Genomic DNA, 25,021 nt, shown 5'->3' with positions numbered 1-25,021 from the left:
AAAACAAAAAAAATACGATACAGATAATAACAAAAACGATACCGATAATTTCCGATATTACATTTTAACGCATTTATCGGCCGATAATATCGGCAGGCCGATATTATCGGACATCCCTAATAATAATCGGAATTTTACTTGGCAAAATAATGACAAAAGTCATAATTTTACTCAAAAAATGTCACTATTTTACAAGAGCAACAAAAAATTGGCAATATTGTGGTAAAAGTTTGAATTTTATACGACAAATGTCACCATTTTGCAGTAAAAAGTCATAATTTTACATAAAAAAGTAATCATTTTACAAGAAAATATTACAGAAACCGAAAGAATGTGAGAAATTGTTCCAAATTTTATAAGAAAAAAGTCGAAACATTGTGAGAAAAAGACTGCTTTTAGTTGTGTTTTTTTGTTTTGTTTGTAATTGTTTTTTAATCTTCATTATTTACTTCAAGTTATTACAGTATGTCTCTATATAAATATATATATTTTTTTGTAAATACATATTGGCCAAAGGGGGCGCATTTCAATGTCTTACACACACTTGTTATGTCATATGTTGACCAGAGGGGGAGCACTTTTAAAAGCGACACAGTCAGTTTGAAAAATCCTTCCTGTTTGGGACCACCCTAATGTTGATAGATTTCACCACCAGCGGTGCAAATGAGACATTCTCTATTTGATGCAATGGTTTTCCGTATTGGGACCATGATTTATGTCATCACTTGTTCACACCTCCTCATATGGAAGATACTTTTCCTTCTTCATGTCTCAAGAAGGGTAGAAATACAAGAGCACACACACACTTGTGAAGTAGCCTTAATGAGGTCTTGTTGTGTCTTTAACTCAGGGGTGCCCATTACCTCGATCAGTCAGGCATTGAAAAAATAGACAAAAAAATTACCGATCATAAATCTTCACGATGACGTCACTTTTGTCACTTGATTGACATTCAAGGCCCCCGAGGATCTTGTGAAATGATGCTCAGTGTGAAGGAAAAAAAGACCGTCGGGAAGGCGAGAAACACTCTTTATTTCAACCGTACCTGCCGTCAAACGCCTAAAGACTGTTCCTGTCTTCACAATAAAAGCGCTGCTCCATCCTGCCTGCGCTAACAAAATAAGAGTCTCCGTAAGCTAGCGCAAACATGCTCGCAAGCCACGGAGTTTCTTGTAAAGTGTATAAAAAGGAGTATGGAAGCTGGACAAATAAGATGCCAAAACCAACCACTTCAATGTGGTATTGGACAGAAAGGAGGAAGCTTTACCAAGTTCCCGTTCCGGTTTCCTTAAAAAAAATGTTTTTTAAAGATTTCCGGTATGAGGGGGGTGTGGTTTAAGGGGGTGGATATGACGTGGATCGACTTCCGCTTCCGGATTCCTTAAAAACGTTTTTCCATTTTTGGGGGAAGGAGGGCATAGATTGAGGGGGGATGACGTCATCCTCCGTGAGCCCCCCTTTCTGAGTGGGGTTATATTTACCCGGAATTACGAGCATCAAACATTATAACTCAAGTATGTTGATTTTTGCACCTTCTTTATTTTCTGTATTTATGCAATAATTATGACAATTTATTGTAGATTTTATTTCTTATATGTGAATATTTGACTTAGAAAATTATTAAATTGATGTAATCAAGCTATTGCTGAGTGCCCTTGTGGTTAGAGTGTCCGCCCTGAGATCGGTAGGTCGTGAGTTCAAACCCTGGCCGAGTCATACCAAAGACTATAAAAATGGGAGCCGTTACCTCCCTGCTTGGCACTCAGCATCAAGGGTTGGAATTGGGGGTTAAATCACCAAAATGATTCCCGGGCGCGGCCACCGCTGCTGCTCACTGCTCACCTCCCAGGGGGTGAACAAGGGGATGGGTCAAATGCAGAGGTTAATTTCACCACACCTAGTGTGTGTGTGACAATCATTGGTACTTTAACTTTAACTTAATTTCAATGACTAGTGTGTGTTCAACTTGAATGTAACAAAATTCCATAAAATTAAAAAGGCATTATTTTTTGTGTGTTTTGCAAAAAACTGTGTTTTTCTTTTTTTTAAATACCGGTTTGGGCACCGTTTAAGCACCGGCACTGTTTTTAAAGCACTGACTCGGTACCAGTATCGGTTAAAATGTAAACAATAGCTAAGGATGTCAAAATGTTACTTTTGATGGCGACAGTTTAACTCGGGAACTGATTAATCCAACTAATATTTTGGGAAAAGGAAGTGACCTATGATATAAACCAGTGGTTCTTGACCATAGGGCCGCGATCGCCCCCTAGAGGGCCGCCAAGACATACCTGTACTCAGTTGTAATACACTTTTCCACCACTCGTGGCAGTAATGACAGTATTAAACAAAAAGAAGAAGCCTGGAGCTGATTGACTGATTGATTGATTGATTGCTAAAGTAAAAGTTTAAATGCAAAAATTATGACTAAAGTGGTGAAGCTGCATTTTTATTTGCTCTTAAATTTTGACAATTAAAAAAAAAAAAAAACATGACTACTTATCATTACTTAGTTAGAATTTTTTGTATTTGTTTAATTATGTTTTATTTCTTATATATGCATATCTTACTAAGTAATTATTTAATTGATGTAATCAAGGTATTTCAATGACTAGTGTTCAACTTGAATGTCACAAAATTCCATGAAAATAAAAAGGCATTATTTTTTGTTTGTTTTACAAAAAGCTGTATGTTTTTCTTTCTTTTTTTTAAATACCGGTTTGGGCACCATTTAAGCACCGGTGCCGTTTTTAAAGCACTGACTCGGTACTAGTATCGGTTAAAATGTAAACAATAGCTAAGGATGTCAAAATGTTACTTTTGATGGCGACAGTTTGACTCGGGAACTGATTAATCCAACTAATATTTTGGGAAAAGGAAGTGACCTATGATATAAACCAGTGGTTTTTAACATTAGGGCCGCGATCGCCCCCTAGAGGGCTGCCAAGACATACCTGTACTCAGTTGTGATACACTTTTCCACCACTCGTGGCAGTAATGACAGTATTAAACAAAAAGAAGAAGCCTGGAGCTAAGGTAAAAGTTTAAGCGCAAAAATTATGACTAAATGGTGAAGCTGCATTTTTATTTGCTCTTAAATGTTGACAATTTATTTTTAAAAAAATATGATTACTTATCATTAATTTAGTTAGAATTTTTTGTATTTGTTTGATTATGTTTTATTTCTTATATATGCATATTTGACTTAGTAATTATTTAATTGATGTAATCAAGGTATTTCAATGACTAGTGTGTTCAACTTGAATGTCACAAAATTCCATAAAAATAAAAAGGCATTATTTTTTGTTTGTTTTTACAAAAAGCTGTATATTTTAAATTTTTTAAAATACCGGTTTGGGCACCGTTTAAGCACCGGCACCGTTTTTAAAGCATTGACTCGGTACTAGTATCGGTTAAAATGTAAACAATAGCTAAGGATGTCAAAATGTTACTTTTGATGGCGACAGTTTGACTCTGGAACTGATTAATCCAACTAATATATTGGGAAAAGGAAGTGACCTATGATATAAACTAGTGGTTTTTAACATTAGGGCCGCGAACGCCCCCTAGAGGGCCGCCAAGACATACCTGTACTCAAATGTAATACACTTTTCCACCAGTCGTGGCAGTAATGACAGTATTAAACAAAAAGAAGAAGCCTGGATCTAAAGTAAAAGTTTAAGCGCAAAAATTATGACTAAAGTGGTGAAGCTGCATTTTTATTTGCTCTTAAATGTTGACAATTTATTTTAAAAAAACATGGTCACTTATTATTAATTTAGTTAGAATTTTTTGTATTTGTTAATTTGTTGTAATTGTATTTAAAAAAAAAATTTTTGCGTCCTTTATTTTGGTTTCATTGGTGTTATTATTGGAGTAGGTCAAAAAGATTCAGAACCCGTGATATAAACCACAAAAATAGACGGACATGTCGGCGGGGAGAAAAGGAGGAGGATGAGTTGGCAAGAATGACAACCAGGCCGCCAGCTAAAAAGCCGCCCGTCGATACTAAAACGATCAGGATGGAAGATGGGCGGGAAGTTTTCTCCTCTCCCTCACAAGGGCTTCCCTTCCTCTGTCCCTCTAATGAGAGTAAATGAGATGTTCAGGCGCATCAAGTAACTCTCATGCCGCACAAGCAACAGAAAACAGCAGAAGAGGACGACTCGTCTCACTTTTCCGCCACGAGGAGGCCTGGCGAGGCGCTAAAAGTGGAATTTGTCACCACCAGGCTCCTTTTTGGCATCGCTGCAAATGATAGCAGATAACTGCTGCTGGTGGCTGCAGGCTAAAGCGCTAATGGATTTAGCACAGTCAGAGACGCATTTGCATGCTGGAGTGAATTGCTTTTTGTACTTGTACCAAAAACAAAAAACTAAACTCACAGACGCTCACTTCAACGTGCAGCCAATCACTACTTTCAACTCTGAAAGCCCTTTTTTCAAAAGTAGTTTTATAATGTCACCACTTGTTTTGTCAAGTTGATCCGCACACCCACATCATGGCGTCTATCCTCATCAGCACTACCAGACATTCACTCACATTACGGTTGTACGGTACACTGGTACCGGTATAGTATCGCGGTAATAATGAATCAAAAACGGTACTATACTCTGTTTGAAAAGTACCGATGGCGCGTCGTCGTCACGTCGTGATGTTGCTGGTTTTACGAGCAGAGGAGCATGTTCGGCAGCGCACAATCACAGAGTACTACAAGCAGACACAGTGGGTAGACAGAAAAGGGAGAATGGACGCATTCTGGTCTAAAAACTAACGATGAAGGTGAAACTATAACACTGAAACGCCCTCAGGAAGAGGTGCTTTAAGACATGGCTAGCTAGCGAGCGGCTAATGTCCATCCGCAGTCGGCAGTGGTTTATCTACTTCTAAATCACTAATCCTCGCCTCCATGGCGACAAATAAAGTATGTTTCTTACAAGTATTATCCCTGCAGGACGAGGAATAGCTAAACATGCTTCACTACACACCGTAGGAGGATACAATAGCTAACCGCTAACAGCAAGCTAGCACCCCTGAATGTAAACAAACGCCATGGGTGGATCTATAATTAACATCGACTGTAATGATACCAAGTACAATAGCGTATCTAGTCGATACTACTATGAATACATCGATATTTTTTATCGTCACAAAATCTTTTTTCCTTTTTTTAAAATTCATATTATGTTTATAAACTCAGAAAATATGTCCCTGGACACATGAGGACTTTGAATATGACCAATGTATGATCCTGTAACTACTTGGTATCAGATTGATACCTACATTTGTGGTATCACCCAAAACTAACTAGTATCCAAACAACAGAAGAATAAGTGATTATTACATTTGAACAGAAGTGTAGATAGAACATGTTGAAACAGAAAATAAGCAGATATTAACAGTAAATGAACAAGTATATTAATAATTAATTTTCTACCACTTGTCCTTAATAATTTCAAGTTGAAGTTAAAGTACCCATGATTGTTGACAAAATAATAGAATGATAAGTGACACAATATGTTACTGCATACGTCAGCAGACTAATTAGGAGTTTTTGTTTGTTTACTTACTACTAAAAGACAAGTTGTCTTGTATGTTCACTATTTTATTTAAGGACAAACTTGCAATAAGAAACATATGTTTAATGTACCGTAAGTTTTTTTGTTAAAATAAAGCCAATAATGCAATTTTTTTGTGGTCCCCTTCATTTAGAAAAGTATTGAAAAGTATCGAAATACATTTTGGTACCAGTACTAAAATATTGGTATCGGGACAACCCTAACTCACATTGGGAGTTATTTGAAGACACTCACCAGTTTATGGGTCTGTATTAGGTCCCCTCCTTTTTTGGTCCAGCATCACTTGACATGCTACGGAGCTGGAAAAAATATTAGTACACGTATTAATACTGTTGCATGGTTGAAATACGGGAATATCTCAATATTAATGTGACGTGAAAACATTTATAAATATTTATAACTAAATGTCTATATTTTAAAATAATTTTATAGAAATTAAAACCATTTTTTCCCCCAAAATCACACTTTAATTGTCGGATTCTTATAACATTATTTTAAGATTTGACTATTGTCAGAGAAACATCTGTCCATCCATGGCATGTAATTTAAAAAATTATATTTGAGCAATATAAATATTATTATTTTGCTTTGAAGGTCATGTAGCAAACGTTTGCATATTAGTCGGAAAAAAACTACGATTTTTTTTTTTAAGCAGCTTTTTTGATACAATCAGAATCTTATGTAATGCTGTCCAAATGTATTTAAGGGGCGGGGGATATTTAATTCCTCTGACAACATCAGTTTTCTGAGTGAAAACCGCAAACATAAACGACCAAAATGGACATTTTGTGCACACGCCCGGGCTAAATTGGGGGCCCTATACAGAATTGTATTTCAAGGCACCCCAATACAGAAAATTTTGATTTTGATTTTATGTGAAACAATTGTTATACTTATCTAAATAAACCTTAAAATTAATTTGAAATTTTCACGGAATTTTTAAAAATATTTTTTCATGATTTTATTATGAAATTAATTGTTCAATGTTTTTTTTGTGTGTGCGAAAAAACTAATGTAGTAATTTTACATATATTTATGATATGAGTAGAGAGTAGAAGTAGAGGAGAAGAAGATGACACTATTTACCCCCCAAAAAATCTTAATAAATCGCGAAAATTTGTGATGTCTTTTGTATTTGTGGATGTGTTGTTTAACCCTGGCGATCAAAACTGGTTCAATACATGTAGCGCTGAATTTGACCAGCAGAGGGAGATAAAGCTACGCCTTATGTTTAATTGTGTTGAGCCACATGTGTGCAATGTTTGCTGTTTTTGATTGATTGAAACTTTTATTAGTAGGTTGCACACTGAAGTACATATTCCGTACAATTGACCACTAAATAATAACACCCAAATAAGTTTTTCAACTTGTTTAAGTCGGGGTCCACTTAAATTAATTCATGATACAGATATATACTATCAAATATATACTAACATCATAATACAGTCATCACACAAGATACTCATCAGAGTATATACATTGAATTATTTACATTATTTACAATCCGGGGTGTAGGTTTGGTTGGTATCAACACTTCAGACATCAACATGTTGGGCCGCGATCGCCCCCTAGAGGGCTGCCAAGACATATCTGTATTAAGTTGTAATACACTTATCCACCACTCATGGCAGTAATGACAGTATTAAACAAACAGAAGAAGCCTGTAGCTAAAGTAAAAGTTTAAGCGCAAAAATTAGGACTAAAGTGGTGAAGCTGCACTTTTATTTGCTCTTGAATTTTGACAATTTATTTAAAAAAAACATGATTACTTATCATTAATTTAGTTCGAATTTTTTGTATTTGTTTATTTGTTTGAATTGTGTTTAAATGTATTTTTAATCGGTTTTTATGTGTCCCTTCTTTTGGTTTCATGGTTCATGGATTCCTATTATTTGACAAGGTTTACCCTGTTAAACTTAGATCTGGCACTCTCCTTATACCTTTTGAAGAAAAAAATTTGTATTTGATATTAATGATTTTCACCAGTTTTCACTAATACTCGGAGCTTCTGCTCGGTTTTTTTAACGATCCATTGACATATTTTAAAAGTAAAATGATGAGTTAATGAGATGTATAATTAAATATTCAACATATTGGCTTTGCCACCTTTTAGAGTAGACAATGCTAATATGTTTTCCCACATAGCTTAAATGCACAAAATAGATTTCAGTTTATGCATGGAGGTTTTGTTACTTCATAAAGCAGCCATCAGGTGTGTGTGTGTGTGTGCGTGTTCGTGTGTGTGTCACACACACACACCCACACACAGAGTGTCCTGGCCTAAAATGCTCCCTATTTAAAATGCTAATTTCCTTCCCCTCCCACAGGTGCTTAAGTGCGTTTGAAGCTAAATTGCTCCTCTCAGCAGGTCAGCGTGAGCCTAATGAATTTATCTTTGCTCACTTGACGCTCATACGTGTCCAGCGAAGGCCCAGGTCCGAGCGCCTCTCTGCAGACCCCTGGGCCTGGATGAGTCTTTGACCTTTGACCTTTCCCCTCACAAGCGACCTGGTGGCGATGGCGGACACTCCCGACAAGCGCAGCAGCACCAACACTTTTTCTTCCTCCAGGTCACATGACAGGAGAGTACGGCACAACTAAGATTGTTTGTCTGATGTTTCATAGTTTTTTACAAAATATGAAACAAATAAAAAAAATTTAAAACATTACAAAGTCAAGATTTTGGACTTTTGTAGACCTATATTTTATTAAATTTTTTGTATTTTGTCCTTTTGGGTTACAATTTAGTTAATGTTTTTAAAAAGGAGTACATTTGAGTGTTATGTTTGTTAGCTAATTTTGCAAGTGTGTATTTGACAGTGTAAATGTATATTTAAAAGTGTACATTTGTATTTTACCAAGTAAATGTTTCCAATTGTGTACATTTGTGTATTTTGCTTTTCCATCCATCCATTTTCTACACTGCTTGTCCTCATTAGGGTCAGGGGTAAGATGGAGCCTATCGCGGTGAGAGAATTCAATACTTTGATATTATTTTATTTTGTTATTCTTGTCTTTGTATCTGTAAACTTGTATTTTATGTTTTGACACTTGTATTGTGCCTTTTTATAAATTGTATGTTATGTTTGTAAAGTAAGTTTACTTTTGTGCGTAAATAAACATATTTTACTTTTGCAAACTTATATTTTACCTTTGTTTTACTTTGGTAAACTTGTATTTTACTTTTGTAAACAAATACATTTTTATACTTATAAATGTTTACAAGTATGTTTTAGTTTTGCACACATATGTATTAGTTTTGTTTTGTAAACTTTTATTTGGGTACAATAATATATTACATGTTTACTCTTTATTTTACTCTCATACACTTGTTTTTTTTTTTGTTCTTATATTTTACTTGTGTATTCTTGTATTTTACTGTGGTACACTTATATTTTACTTGTTTACAATTATATTTGACCTTTGTACACTTGTAATTTATTGTTGTACACTTAGATTTGACTTGTGTATGCTTAAATATTTAAGCATACACAAGTCAAATCTAAGTTTAAGTTTTCAGAAGTAAAATATTTTACTTCTGAACACTTCTATTTTACTTCTGAAAACTTAAACTTTGTAAACTTGCATTTAACCTTTTACACTTGTTTTACTTTTATAAACTTGTAATGTACGTTTGTACACTTATGTTATACATTTGTACACTTAAATTATACATATTTACTTAGTCCTGACATTTTCACACACATATTAATTTTGTAAACTTGCATTTTACGTTTGCAAACTTGTATTATAATCTATGTTTTTAATTATATTTAACTTACCATTTTTATTTTACTTTGTAAACTTGAATTTTACTATACCCTTTATTTTACTTTCATCCACTTGTATTTTGCTTGTGTACTTGTATTTTATTTACGTTAACTTGCATTTCACTTTTGTACACTTATATTTGACTTGTTTACACTTATACTTGACCTTCGTAAACTTATAGTTTATTTGTGTGCAATTGCCTTTAACGTGTGCACTTGTATTTTACTTTTGTACACTTGTATTTTAAACAAATCAAATGTTCAAACAAACATTTTACAAAGTGATCACTGCAGACACAAGCGTGGTCCGATTGTATTCCACAAGATGATAAAAAATATATTTTTAAGAGCCATTTCCTTTGACGCACATTAGTTTTTCCTGCCCTTATTACCTTTATGAACCACTTCTTTCGGGACTCTATGAAAGCTCTTTCCTGCGTGTGAATTAAGCCGCAAAGAAGAAAAACGGACGTGACATCAAATGCAATATGTATGCTTATATTTTACTAATGTACACCTATATTTTGTTTATGTACGCTTATATTTTATTAATGTACGCTTATATTTGACTAATGTACGCCTATATTTTACTAATGTACACTTATATTTTATTAATGTATTCTTATATTTTACTAATGTATGCCTATATTTTACTAATGTACACTTATATTTTATTAATGTATTCTTATATTTTACTAATGTACGCCTATATTTTACTAATGTACGCTTATATTTTATTAATGAAAGGTTATGTTTTACTAGTGTATGCCTATATTTTGTTGATGTACGCTTATATTTTACATGTGTACGTATATATTTAACTTCTGTAAGTTGTGTTTTACTTTTGTACAGTTGTGTTTTACTTTTGAACTTTTGCATTCTACCTTTGTAAGTTTGCATTTTAAGGTGGATTTACGTTACATGATCTTGTTTTTACAATTTGTCATTTTTTGTTTATGATTTCAATTGGTTTGTTACTTTTGTAATTTTGTATTTTTTACAATTAAATTTGGTGTGCATTTTTGTTTTCCTGGTTTCTCCAATGTCATTTTGTTTTAAGAGTCAGTGGTTGTTGTTTTTTTGACAAAACAACTATAAATTATGCTAGAGTGTACATTCTACAGCAGGGACAAAAGTATTGAAAATATTCATCAATGTTGTGACTAACTAGGTCCGTGTACCTTCCGTTCATCCACTTCTGAAACGCAAATCAAAAAACAAAATTGGGACTGTTTTTCGATTTTTATAATATATGGCAGATTTTAAAACAAACAAAAAAGGGTTGATTTTCATTCAAATATTGCCATAAATTTGGATTTTGTGCTGTGATCCTTTTATGAATTTGGATTTTTTCTAGATAAACACAAAGTAGGACAACTATTTAATGACACTTTTTTAAAACGACAATAGGAATTCCTGCTAAACAAAGATGTTAGCGTTATGCTAAAAACATGCTAAATGCAAAGGAAAAGCTAAAATACTGTTTCCGGTACAATTTGTCATTACACATATAAACACGCAGTTTTGCATTTTGGATGAACATATATTCGATTTTTGTGTTTATCTGGAAAAATAAAAATCCATAAAAAGAAAACAACGCAAAATCCAATTTTATAGCAATATTTTAACGAAAATCAACCCTTTTTTGTTTGTTTTAAAATCTGCCCGCTACCTTCCATTCATTATATTTCCAATTCTGAAACGCAAATGAAAAAACAAAATTAGGGCCGTTTTTTCGATTTTTATTATACATGGCAGATTTTAAAACAAACAAAAAAGAGTGGATTTGAATTCTTTCAGATAAACACAAAACTCTAATATATGTTCATCCAAAATGCAAAAATACGTGGTTATCTGTGTGATGACAAATTGAACCGGAAGCAGTATTTTAAGCCTTTCTTTTGCGTTTAGCATGTTTTTAGCATTAACAGTATCACATTTGTTCAGCAGTCTTTGTCCTATTGTCGTTTTAAAAAAGTGTCATTAAAAATGTTTTCAACTTTTGTTTCAGAAATGAAAATAGAAAAAAATTGACCGATTTTTTTTTATTTTATTTGCATTTAAGAATTTGAAATAGAATGAACGGAAGGTACGCGGACCTAACTAGACGTCCTAAAATCCTAAATTATTTATCTTAACATGACAAGTTTGAATTGAAAAGTCCTTAAAAGTCTGCTTGGATGAGTTTGGTGTGGAAGAACCCCATTAAAAGACATGTATCATGACCGAGAACACACTTCAATCCTTCCATGCTCCCTTTCTGGAGATGTTATAGCCAGGTGTCACATTTTTTTATATAGATTTGATCAAATTGCAAAGAAATGATCATTCCATTGAAGTAAACGCTAAAAGAACGAAGAAGAAGTTGTTGCGGCAAAAGGGACTAAAGGGAAGTGTGATACATTAGCGGGAAAACAGAGATGGATTATGCAAATAGGAGCTAAAGTGCACATGGAGGGAGGAGAGTATCTACTGTAGTACTGTACTACAAGTGGCAGATTTACAGTTCATGCGTAGTCGTAGGCTTTGATGTAATACTTCAACGCACTGCAATAAATCAGCTGCTCGCCACGTGAGTCTTTTTGCAGCCAGAAGCTCATCTTTCAACAGTGAAAAACAGAGAGTAAGCCCCGCCCCTCTATTGCACGTGATACCATTTGCAATTTAGGTCTGATATTATTACTGTCTTGTATCAACAATTGTCACAGCATCAATGTGCACTTTACCATGTTGCAGCTGGAGCCTATGCCAGCTGAACGCAGGTTCACCCAGGAAAAATAACCTGTCAGTCACAATTATATGGCTCTTTTTCAGTCTCCTATTACATTTTTTTCATCAAATATTTATAACAAACTGTAAATATTATGGCGAATAATAAAATATGTTTATTATTAGTATGATGATTGATGATGTAAAATATGCTAAGAAAACACAACAAAACAAATTATATAATTACTTTTTTTTTAAATGAATCAGATAATTTAATCTAATAAATTAATATACTAACGCATTCAATAATAAATATATTGCAAAAGATAATAATAAATAATATAATAAATATAAGGACAAATAGGGATGTCCGATAATGGCTTTTTGCCGATATCCGATATTCCGATATTGTCCAACTCTTTAATTACCGAAACCGATATCAACCAATATATGCAGTCGTGGAATTAACACATTATTATGCCTAATTTGGACAACCATGTATGGTGAAGATAAGGTACTTTTTTAAAAAAATAATAAAATAAGATAACTAAATTAAAAACATTTTCTTGAATAAAAAAGAAAGTAAAACAATATAAAAACAGTTACATAGAAACTAGTAATTAATGAAAATGAGTAAAATTAACTGTTAAAGGTTAGTACTATTAGTGGACCAGCAGCACGCACAATCATGTGTGCTTACGGACTGTATCCCTTGCAGACTGTATTGATATATATTGATATATAATGTAGGAACCAGAATATTGATAACAGAAAGAAATGGGGGGAGGGAGGTTTTTTGGGTTGGTGCACTAATTGTAAGTGTATCTTGTGTTTTTTATGTTGATTTAATTAAAAAAACAAACAAAAAACAAAACAAAAACAACGATACAGATAATAAAAAACCGATACGATAATTACCGATATTACATTTTAGCGCATTTATCGGCAGGCCGATATTATCGGACAACCCTAATGACAAACAAACATTTTAAATTGTCAATGTTTTGCATTTTCAAATATGTATAATTTATTTTATTAAATACATATTTGGATAAATATATTCCTATTTTGTCATTGTAGATAAATACAACAAAAACATTTTTTAAGCAAAAGGTATAAAATCAATTAATACTAAGGAAAGAGGTCATATTCCATTTATACTTAACATCCACACTACATACATCCATGCAAATAGTGCCTAACGAACGTACCACAGAACTTTCCTCCAGAAGGTCTTGTCGTTGTCCATGTGATGTCAGATGAAACAAAAATTGAGCTGTTTGGCCACAATACCCAGCAATATGTTTGGAGGAGAAAAGGCGAGGCCTTTAATCCCAGGAACACCGTTCCTACCGTCAAGCATGGTGGTGGTAGTATTATGCTCTGGGCCTGTTTTGCTGCCAATGGAACTGGTGCTTTACAGAGAGTAAATGGGACAATGAAAAAGGAGGATTACCTCCAAATTCTTCAGGACAACCTAAAATCATCAGCCCGGAGGTTGGGTCTTGGGCGCAGTTGGATGTTCCAACAGGACAATGACCCCAAACACATGTCAAAAGTGGTAAAGGAATGGCTAAACCAGGCTAGAATTAAGGTTTTAGAATGGCCTTCCCAAAGTCCTGACTTAAACGTGTGGACAATGCTGAAGAAACAAGTCCATGTCAGAAAACCAACAAATTTAGCTGAACTGCACCAGTTTTGTCAAGAGGAGTGGTGAATTCAACCAGAAGCTTGTGGATGGCTACCAAAAGCGCCTTATTGCAGTGAAACTTGCCAAGGGACATGTAAGCAAATATGAACATTGCTGTATGTATACTTTTGACCCAGCAGATTTGGTCACATTTTCAGTAGACCCATAATAAATTCATAAAAGAACCAAACTTCATGAATGTTTTTTGTGACCAATAAGTATGTGTTCCAATCACTCTATCACAAAAAAATAAAAGTTGTAGAAATTATTGGAAACTCAAGACAGCCAAGACATTATGTTCTTTACAAGTGTATGTAAACTTTTGACCACGACTGTATGTGTGTATATATATATATATATATATATATATATATATATATATATATATATATATATATATATATATATATATATATATATATATATATATATATATATATATATATATATATATATATATATACACACACACACATATATATATATATATATATATATATATATATATACACACACACATACACGGACGGCGTGACGAAGTTGGTTCAATCCCCACCTTCTACCATCCTAGTCACCCTTGCTCCGGATGGGTCCTGGTTAGCGCCTTGCATGGCAGCTCCCGCCATCAGTGTGTGAATGGGTGAATGTGGAAATAGTGTCATAGCGCTTTGAGTTCCTTAAAAAAAAAAAAAAAAAGGTGGAAAAGCGTTATACAAGTACAACCGATTTACCATTTACCATTTATATATATATGTGTGTGTGTATATATATATATGTGTGTGTGTGTATATATATATATATATATATATATATATATATATATATATATATATATATATATATATATATATATATATATATATATATGTATGTGTATATATGTATGTGTGTATATATATATATATATATATATATATATATATATATATACATATATACACATACATATATAATTTAACTAAAAAAATAAAATAAATATATATATATATATATATATATATATATATATATATATATATATATATATATATATATATATATATATATATATATATATATATATATATATATATATATATATATACTACCGTTCAAAAGTTTGGGGTCACCCAAACTATTTTGTGGAATAGCCTTCATTTCTAAGAACAAGAATAGACTGTCGAGTTTCAGATGAAAGTTCTCTTTTTCTGGCCATTTTGAGCGTTTAATTGACCCCACAAATGTGATGCTCCAGAAACTCAATCTGCTCAAAGGAAGGTCAGTTTTGTAGCTTCTGTAACGAGCTAAACTGTTTTCAGATGTGTGAACATGATTGCACAAGGGTTTTCTAATCATCAATTAGCCTTCTGAGCCAATGAGCAAACACATTGTACCATTAGAACACTGGAGTGATAGTTGCTGGAAATGGGTCTCTATAAACCTATGTAGATATTGCACCAAAAACCAGACATTTGCAGCTAGAATAGTCATTTACCACATTAGCAATATATAGAGTGTATTTCTTTAAAGTTAAGACTAGATTAAAGTTATCTTCATTGAAAAGTACAGTGCTTTTCCTTAAAAAATAAGGACATTTCAATGTGACCCCAAACTTTTGAACGGTAGTGTATGTATATATATATATATATATATATATATATATATATATATATATATATATATATATATATATATATATATATATATATATATATATATATATATATACTGTATATATATATATATATATTTTTTTTTAGTTAAATTATATATTTAATAAATAAAAACAAATAATTATTACGACTAAAATATGTATACATTGATACATATAAAACATTTCATGTAAAAAACAATGAATAATGTGATGGATATAATATACACAAACTTAGATAAATAGTAAATATAAAGATATACTACTGGGACTAAAAAGCATGTTCAAAATCTGTGACCTTTTTGCTGTGAGGTCAGACACATAAAAATCTTACTTGACATGAAAATCTGAATGTTAATTCCATTTACGGTCAATTCAAAAGCAAAAAAAATGTTTTTTATCCAAGCATACTTTCGCCAGAAAACCACAAAGTAAGCTACTGTGATGCCAAAAGTCATAACAGTGGGAGTTTGGGCGTGGACGTTTCGCCGTTATTTCTTACGGGCGCGTCTCCGTTTTCGGGCGGGTAGATCACGTTCTCAAGGAGGTGCTCGTCTAGAAGGCTGGCTTATGCAAGAGTAACCTTAGTTTGGAGCAAATCCCCCCCTGTCTGCTCTTTGATGGGATTATTTATTCACGTGTTTGTTTGTCTTTACCACAGGGCTGCCAGGTGAATGTTGCTGCAAGAACACACCTAATCCTATTTCCGTATCAGCGCCAAAACACTCCCCGGACTTACAAAATATCACCAGTATACACACACACACAAAAACACACACACCCACACACAGCTAACTGCCAGCGTCATGAACAATCAGCATCGCTTGATCCGTCACTGCTGCTGCGAGCCATGCTGCTCACTAATGGCGGCCATGGGAGGCGAGTTGCGTGCGTGCGGGCGGGCGATGAGATGGTTATCGGGCGAATGTGCGCCTTGCTTTTCAGAGAATGGAGTATAACGGCGTGAGGCAAGGAGAGGGTTAGCAATAATAAGATGAGGGGCACGACTTCATTGTCGGTGCATGAATGAGGAGACGAAATGTGTTTTACACTTAATACAGAACGGTGATACATTTGCTAAAGTAAAGAATTTGTCATAATATTACAGTTTTAGTCATTTCCTAAGAGCTGGGATAGACTCAGTTATGAATAAACAATTAGGTTGGCTGACGGGTCCGTCACAATACAAACTTGTTTGACTTCCAAGTTGTTACAATTTCAAAATAAAAGTGCTGCGTCGCATATAATAGGGGTATAACAGGGGATATTCTATACGTTGTATTGCTTTGCTATGTTGCACTTCCTGTTCTATGGTTAGCATCACACTTTTTTTTTTTTTTTTAATAATATTTATTTATTCATTTGATAGGGAAATAATACAGGCACTGAAAAAACACTTTTTTTTGCCCCCCCCCCCCTCAAAAAAATGTTTGTTATTTATTTACTTAAATAATAAAAGTAGAATAGTAACTACCCATCCCACCGTCCAGTATCACACTTTTTGTACACAAAAAGACCACAAAAAGGAAAAACACGCTGGTGGAGTTATTCTAAAGATTAGGGATTCTTAACCTTTTTGACCTCTGCGTTTCCATACAGAGTGGGCAAGGGCCCACTTAAATATTGACACTGAATTAGTAATCTACTCTTGATTTGAATCAAATTCAATAATTGTAGCTAACCTACTTAAGGTTTACAACCTTATCAAACTATATAAAAACCATGTGTTAATCACAAAAATTATCATTTATTTAACACCTTAGGCTTAGGTCAGGCTGAATGTAAAAATTAGTACTAACCAAATATACTGCATAAGAAGGGACTCATAAATAACCAGTGTTGGGAGTAACGCGTTACTGTAACGCCGTTAGTTTCGGCGGTAACTAGTAATCTAACGCGTTATTTTTTTATATACAGTAACTCAGTTACCGTTACTGCATGATGCGTTACTGCGTTATTTTACGTTATTTGTATGTAGTATCGGCTAGAAACTGAAGATCTGAGTGTGTTTTACTGGAGCGTTCCGGTGGAAAAGAAGAGGCGTGCTTTCCCCCACCCACAGAAAGCACGCCTCCCCACAGGGGAGACGTTCCTCCAGAGCCGTACTTCGGATCTAACAACCTTCACTTTACCCGGAAGAGGGTCTTTACAGCTGAGGGTGAATGACGAGCCCGGCGGTTTGTTGCAACTTTGTGACTTTATTGCACGCAGCCATCCACCAAGCTAGAGCACCTACACGCACTCACTGTCGCCGCTCCCTCACCTCTCTCGCCCACTCACTCACTGACGTCACTCACCTCTCATGCTGTCATATCTTAAAGGGCCACACACACACACACACACATACGCTACTCTCATAACAACTAACAAGACATCATGGCGAAGCCAGAAGTCGAGTTTTTTAACATGGAGACATTCTCAATACTTTTCTTTTGTCGAGCACAAAGAAAATAACATTTTAGTTCAATGTAAGTTGTGTCTTGGATCAAAGATTCTATCTACTTAGAGTTAAAGTTAAAGTGCCATTATGTTGCAGCTATTTAAAATAGTTTTGTCAATTTTTTCTGGCCTGAAATAAATTGGCCCTTTGAAACATATCTTTGTCTTTGTGTGTTGTATGTAGACCACATTGTTTGTGTGTTGTATGTAGACCACATTGCTTTCTGAGTTCAGTGATGCAAATGCATGTCAAGTTGATCAACAGATTGTATTATTCTCCAGTGCAATAACAGTACTGAAATGAAGGCTAAAAGGGCATTAATGGGAGCCTTAAAAAAGGGGGGGGGAAAAGAAGTTACTAAATAGTTACTTTTCAGAGTAACGCATTACTTTTTGGTGTAAGTAACTGAGTTAGTAACTGAGTTACTTTTGAAATAAAGTATCTAGTAATTGTAACTAGTTACTGGTTTTCAGTAACTAACCCAACACTGTAAATAACTGATTGAAAAATAAATGTTCAATTATTGTGTTAAAATAAATAAACTATATTAATAATGAATATGTTTAAGTAAATTGTCCATAGAATTAAAGTGCAAATGAAAAGTCATAATTATTGCGCTTAAGAAACTTCATCATGACTTTAGCTCCAGACTTGCTTGTTTGAGGTGGTCATTACTGCCACAAGTGGTGAAAAAGTGTATTACAACTGAGTCACGCTCCACAGCTGAGAAACAGATATTTTTGGGCGGCCCTCAAAGGGGCGCTCGCTGCCCTATGGTTAAGAAATGCTGCTGTAGATGCTAACTAAACTGAGTTCTTGCAAGGTTTGCATTATGAGGGGTTTAACTCCAATTTATTGTACTTATGGGGGATTTGACTTCGATGGTTCCACTTCCCAAAGTTTGGACTTTATGGCCTTGTGTGGACCGCAGTCTACCCACACTGTATGTCGTATCAACATTTTCATTGGAAATTCACAGCAAATTACTGGCCAATAATTGCAGTACTTTTACAGTAACAATTACTGTAATTTACTGTGTCTTTCAAGAAATGTACTGTAATTGCTGAGCTTTTAAAGTTAATTACAATAAGAACTAAATGCTGTAACTTCACAAATGTAATTTTGGAGTTAAATTCAATAAAATTACAATAACATGCAGTAACTTCACAATTGTCATTTTAGATTTAATTTAAAAAGAAATTAAAATAATATGCAGTAAGTTCATAATTGCCATTTTAGAGTTAATTGTAATACAATTACAAAAATATGCAGTAACTTCATAATTGCCATTTTAGAGTTAATTGTAATACAATTACAAGAATATGCTGTAACTTCATAATTGCCATTTTAGAGTTAATTGTAATAATATTACAATAATATGCAGTAACTTCATAATTGCCATTTTAGAGTTAATTGTAATAAAATTACAATAATATGTTGTAACTTCATAATTGCCATTTTAGAGTTAATTGTAATAAAATTACAATAATATGCAGTAACTTCACAATTGTCATGTTAGAGTTAATTTGAAAACAATTAAAATAATATGCAGTAACTTCACAATTGCCATTTTAGAGTTAATTGTAATACAATTACAATAATATGCAGTAACTTCACAATTGTCATGTTAGTTAATTTGAAAACAATTAAAATAATATGCAGTAACTTCATAATTGCCATTTTAGAGTTAATTGTAATACAATTACAATAATATGCTGTAACTTCATAATTGCCATTTTAGAGTTAGTTGTAATAATATTACAATAATATGCAGTAACTTCATAATTGCCATTTTAGAGTTAATTGTAATAAAATTACAATAACACGTTGTAACTTCATAATTGCCATTTTAGAGTTAATTGTAATAAAATTACAATAATATGCAGTAACTTCACAATTGTCATGTTAGTTAATTTGAAAACAATTAAAATAATATGCAGTAACTTCATAATTGCCATTTTAGAGTTAATTGTAATACAATTACAATAATATGCTGTAACTTCATAATTGCCATTTTAGAGTTAGTTGTAATAATATTACAATAATATGCAGTAACTTCATAATTGCCATTTTAGAGTTAATTGTAATAAAATTACAATAACATGTTGTAACTTCATAATTGCCATTTTAGAGTTAATTGTAATAAAATTACAATAATATGCAGTAACTTCCCAATTGTCATGTTAGAGTTAATTTGAAAACAATTAAAATAATATGCAGTAACTTCACAATTGCCATTTTAGAGTTAATTGTAATACAATTACAACAATATGCAGTAACTTCACAATTGTCATGTTAGTTAATTTGAAAACAATTAAAATAATATGCAGTAACTTCATAATTGCCATTTTAGAGTTAATTGTAATACAATTACAATAATATGCTGTAACTTCATAATTGCCATTTTAGAGTTAGTTGTAATAATATTACAATAATATGCAGTAACTTCATAATTGCCATTTTAGAGTTAATTGTAATAAAATTACAATAACATGTTGTAACTTCATAATTGCCATTTTAGAGTTAATTGTAATAAAATTACAATAATATGCAGTAACTTCACAATTGTCATGTTAGTTAATTTGAAAACAATTAAAATAATATGCAGTAACTTCATAATTGCCATTTTAGAGTTAATTGTAATACAATTACAATAATATGCAGTAACTTCACAATTGCCATTTTAGAGATAATTGTAATAAAATTACAATAATATGTTGTAACTTCATAATTGCCATTTTAGAGTTAATTGTAATAAAATTACAATAATATGCAGTAACTTCACAATTGCCATTTTAGAGTTAATTGTAATAAAATTACAATAATATGCAGTAACTTCACAATTGTCATGTTAGAGTTCATTGTAACAAAATTACAATAATATGCAGTAACTTCACAATTGTCATGTTAGAGTTAATTTGAAAACAATTAAAATAATATGCAGTAACTTCATAATTGCCATTTTAGAGTTAATTGTAATACAATTACAATAATATGCTGTAACTTCATAATTGCCATTTTAGAGTTAGTTGTAATAATATTACAATAATATGCAGTAACTTCATAATTGCCATTTTAGAGTTAATTGTAATAAAATTACAATAATATGTTGTAACTTCATAATTGCCATTTTAGAGTTAATTGTAATAAAATTACAATAATATGTTGTAACTTCATAATTGCCATTTTAGAGTTAATTGTAATAAAATTACAATAATATGCAGTAACTTCACAATTGCCATTTTAGAGTTAATTGTAATAAAATTACAATAATATGCAGTAACTTCACAATTGTCATGTTAGAGTTAATTTGAAAACAATTACAACAATATGCAGTAACTTCCTAATTGGCATTTTAGAGTTAATTTTAATAAAATTACAATAATATGCAGTAACTTCACAATTGCCATTTTAGAGTTAATATTAATACAATCACAATAATATGCAGTAACATCACAATTGTCATTTTAGAGTTAATTTGACAAAAAAATACAATAATATGCAGTAACTTCACAATTGTCATGTTAGAGTTAATTGTAATAAAATTACAATAATATGCAGTAACTTCACAATAGTAATTTTTTAGTTCATTTTAATAAAATTACAATAATATGCTGTAACTTCATAATTGCCATTTTAGAGTTAGTTGTAATAATATTACAATAATATGCAGTAACTTCATAATTGCCATTTTAGAGTTAATTGTAATAAAATTACAATAATATGTTGTAACTTCATAATTGCCATTTTATAGTTAATTGTAATAAAATTACAATATGTTGTAACTTCATAATTGCCATTTTAGAGTTAATTGTAATAAAATTACAATAATATGCAGTAACTTCACAATTGCCATTTTAGAGTTAATTGTAATAAAATTACAATAATATGCAGTAACTTCACAATTGTCATGTTAGAGTTCATTGTAATAAAATTACAATAACATGCAGTAACTTCACAATTGTCATGTTAGAGTTAATTTGAAAACAATTAAAATAATATGCAGTAACTTCATAATTGCCATTTTAGAGTTAATTGTAATACAACTACAATAATATGCTGTAACTTCATAATTGCCATTTTAGAGTTAGTTGTAATAATATTACAATAATATGCAGTAACTTCATAATTGCCATTTTAGAGTTAATTGTAATAAAATTACAATAATATGTTGTAACTTCATAATTGCCATTTTAGAGTTAATTGTAATAAAATTACAATAATATGTTGTAACTTCATAATTGCCATTTTAGAGTTAATTGTAATAAAATTACAATAATATGCAGTAACTTCACAATTGCCATTTTAGAGTTAATTGTAATAAAATTACAATAATATGCAGTAACTTCACAATTGTCATGTTAGAGTTAATTTGAAAACAATTACAACAATATGCAGTAACTTCCTAATTGGCATTTTAGAGTTAATTTTAATAAAATTACAATAATATGCAGTAACTTCACAATTGCCATTTTATAGTTAATATTAATAAAATCACAATAATATGCAGTAACATCACAATTGTCATTTTAGAGTTAATTTGACAAAAAAATACAATAATATGCAGTAACTTCACAATTGTCATGTTAGAGTTAATTGTAATAAAATTAAAATAATATGCAGTAACTTCACAATAGTAATTTTTTAGTTCATTTTAATAAAATTACAATAATATGCTGTAACTTCATAATTGCCATTTTAGAGTTAGTTGTAATAATATTACAATAATATGCAGTAACTTCATAATTGCCATTTTAGAGTTAATTGTAATAAAATTACAATATGTTGTAACTTCATAATTGCCATTTTATAGTTAATTGTAATAAAATTACAATATGTTGTAACTTCATAATTGCCATTTTAGAGTTAATTGTAATAAAATTACAATAATATGCAGTAACTTCACAATTTCCATTTTAGAGTTAATTGTAATAAAATTACAATAATATGCAGTAACTTCACAATTGTCATGTTAGAGTTCATTGTAATAAAATTACAATAATATGCAGTAACTTCACAATTGTCATGTTAGAGTTAATTTGAAAACAATTAAAATAATATGCAGTAACTTCATAATTGCCATTTTAGAGTTAATTGTAATACAATTACAATAATATGCTGTAACTTCATAATTGCCATTTTAGAGTTAGTTGTAATAATATTACAATAATATGCAGTAACTTCATAATTGCCATTTTAGAGTTAATTGTAATAAAATTACAATAATATGTTGTAACTTCATAATTGCCATTTTAGAGTTAATTGTAATAAAATTACAATAATATGTTGTAACTTCATAATTGCCATTTTAGAGTTAATTGTAATAAAATTACAATAATATGCAGTAACTTCACAATTGCCATTTTAGAGTTAATTGTAATAAAATTACAATAATATGCAGTAACCTCACAATTGTCATGTTAGAGTTAATTGTAATAAAATTACAATAATATGCAGTAACTTCCTAATTGGCATTTTAGAGTTAATTTTAATAAAATTACAATAATATGCAGTAACTTCACAATTGCCATTTTGGAGTTAATATTAATAAAATCACAATAATATGCAGTAACATCACAATTGTCATTTTAGAGTTAATTTGACAAAAAAATACAATAATATGCAGTAACTTCACAATTGTCATGTTAGAGTTAATTGTAATAAAATTACAATAATATGCAGTAACTTCACAATAGTAATTTTTTAGTTCATTTTAATAAAATTACAATAATATGCTGTAACTTCATAATTGTAATTTTACAGTTAATTACTGTCTTGGTTTAACAGCATACCCCCACTTACGATACAAGAGTGTGCAACATAGTTGGCGAACTCCTCAAAGACAAATCAGTTTGACTTTACAGTAATCGGTTGTGATATTACAGAGAACTAGTGGTGGGCGTTCGTTAACGAGCTACAAGCAGCGATGCTACGTAGCTTAAAGGGGAACTGCACTTTTTGGGGAATTCTGCCAATCTTTCACAATTTTTATGAAAGAAATGACATGTATTTTTTCAATGCATTCTAACTCGTAAATAAACGTAAATTAAAGTCCGATTACAGCGGAGCCACTGGGAGGTCCTCTATTTCACCCATACAACCCAAATAAAAAACATCCAAAAAGTGCCAACAATACTCCATTTACATGTCGTGACTTGAATATTAAACAAGTATTAGTGATATTGTTATTATAAGAGCTAACGCAGACAAACTATTTATAGCGGCGCCGTGATCACGAGCTCGTGTGCCAATGTTGACATAGTCGACTGATGAGCTGCTTTCACGTTTCCTTGCTCATAAAAGTTTATTCTAAATCATAACTCATGCCTCTCACCTGGATAGTAGAAGGATGACGACGTACCCCAACAAGTTGGTACACTTGGACAGCCAATCTAGATGTGGAAATGGCCACACCTCCTTTTTCTTCGTGAGGTTTATGAGTCATTCTTCATCTAAAACGGGAATAAAACAAGATTTTATCAATCGGCATTTGAGTGACAGCAGACATTGTACAGTAAGTGATACTTTGTTATGTTTGTTGGCTCTCATAATATCTGCAGTGAGTAGTAATCAATGATGATATTGAAAAAAAAATGGAGAAAATCCATGATGATGAGTCACAATTGGGTAAGGTTAGGGCAAAACAATACGGTAGGCTAATCAGAGGCAAGATAAGGCGGGTCATGACCTTTAAAACCAGGAAGCAACATCAAAACATATTACCCGTAGCAGTGGCAGAAACTACATGAGGTAAGGGTCTTGCCTTGTCTAAATACCTATGTTTCTGCTAGGGTGCATCAATAGGCCATTTACAAGTCCTTTATTTTATTGGCATTATTTTTAACATTTTATAAACATTCTGTTTTGTTCTGGCTAACTTGGCTGTGCGAGCAAACAATTTCAGGAGGAGGGAGGCGATGAGAAAGTGTCAATGCTGCTTAGTTAAGACTGGTATAAAAGTTACAGAGGATTCAAGTCCTGGCACTAAAATGTTGACTTTTATTGATTCCTGTTCATGTAAAGATGTAATTTAAAGGCCTACTGAAAGCCACTACTAGCGACCACGCAGTCTGATAGTTTATATATCAATGATGAAATCTTAACATTGCAACACATGCCAATACGGCCTGGTTAACTTATAAAGTGCAATTTTAAATTTGCCGCTAAACTTCCGGTTCGAAACGCCTCTGAGGATGACGTATG

General features: G+C 32.1%; 1 protein-coding gene across 1 annotated transcript in view; it reads right to left on the bottom strand.

The window, feature by feature from the left end:
* Positions 1-5,741: 5,741 nt before the first annotated feature.
* Positions 5,742-25,021, bottom strand: part of LOC133644679 (cyanocobalamin reductase / alkylcobalamin dealkylase-like) — a 45,355-nt gene continuing 26,075 nt past the window's right edge. The window contains exons 6-7 of the mRNA XM_062039364.1: positions 24,153-24,270; positions 5,742-5,878 (exon numbers count right to left, since the gene is read on the bottom strand). Of these exons, the coding sequence (XP_061895348.1) occupies positions 24,260-24,270 (11 nt within the window). The 3' untranslated portion in view covers positions 5,742-5,878; positions 24,153-24,259. The remainder of the gene's footprint in view (positions 5,879-24,152; positions 24,271-25,021) is intronic.

The sequence above is a fragment of the Entelurus aequoreus genome, linkage group LG27, assembly GCF_033978785.1.
Source record: "Entelurus aequoreus isolate RoL-2023_Sb linkage group LG27, RoL_Eaeq_v1.1, whole genome shotgun sequence".
Taxonomy (NCBI): Eukaryota; Metazoa; Chordata; class Actinopteri; order Syngnathiformes; family Syngnathidae; genus Entelurus; species Entelurus aequoreus.
The sequence above is the reverse complement of the archived record's forward strand: the minus strand, read 5'-3'. Positions and strand labels throughout refer to the sequence as shown.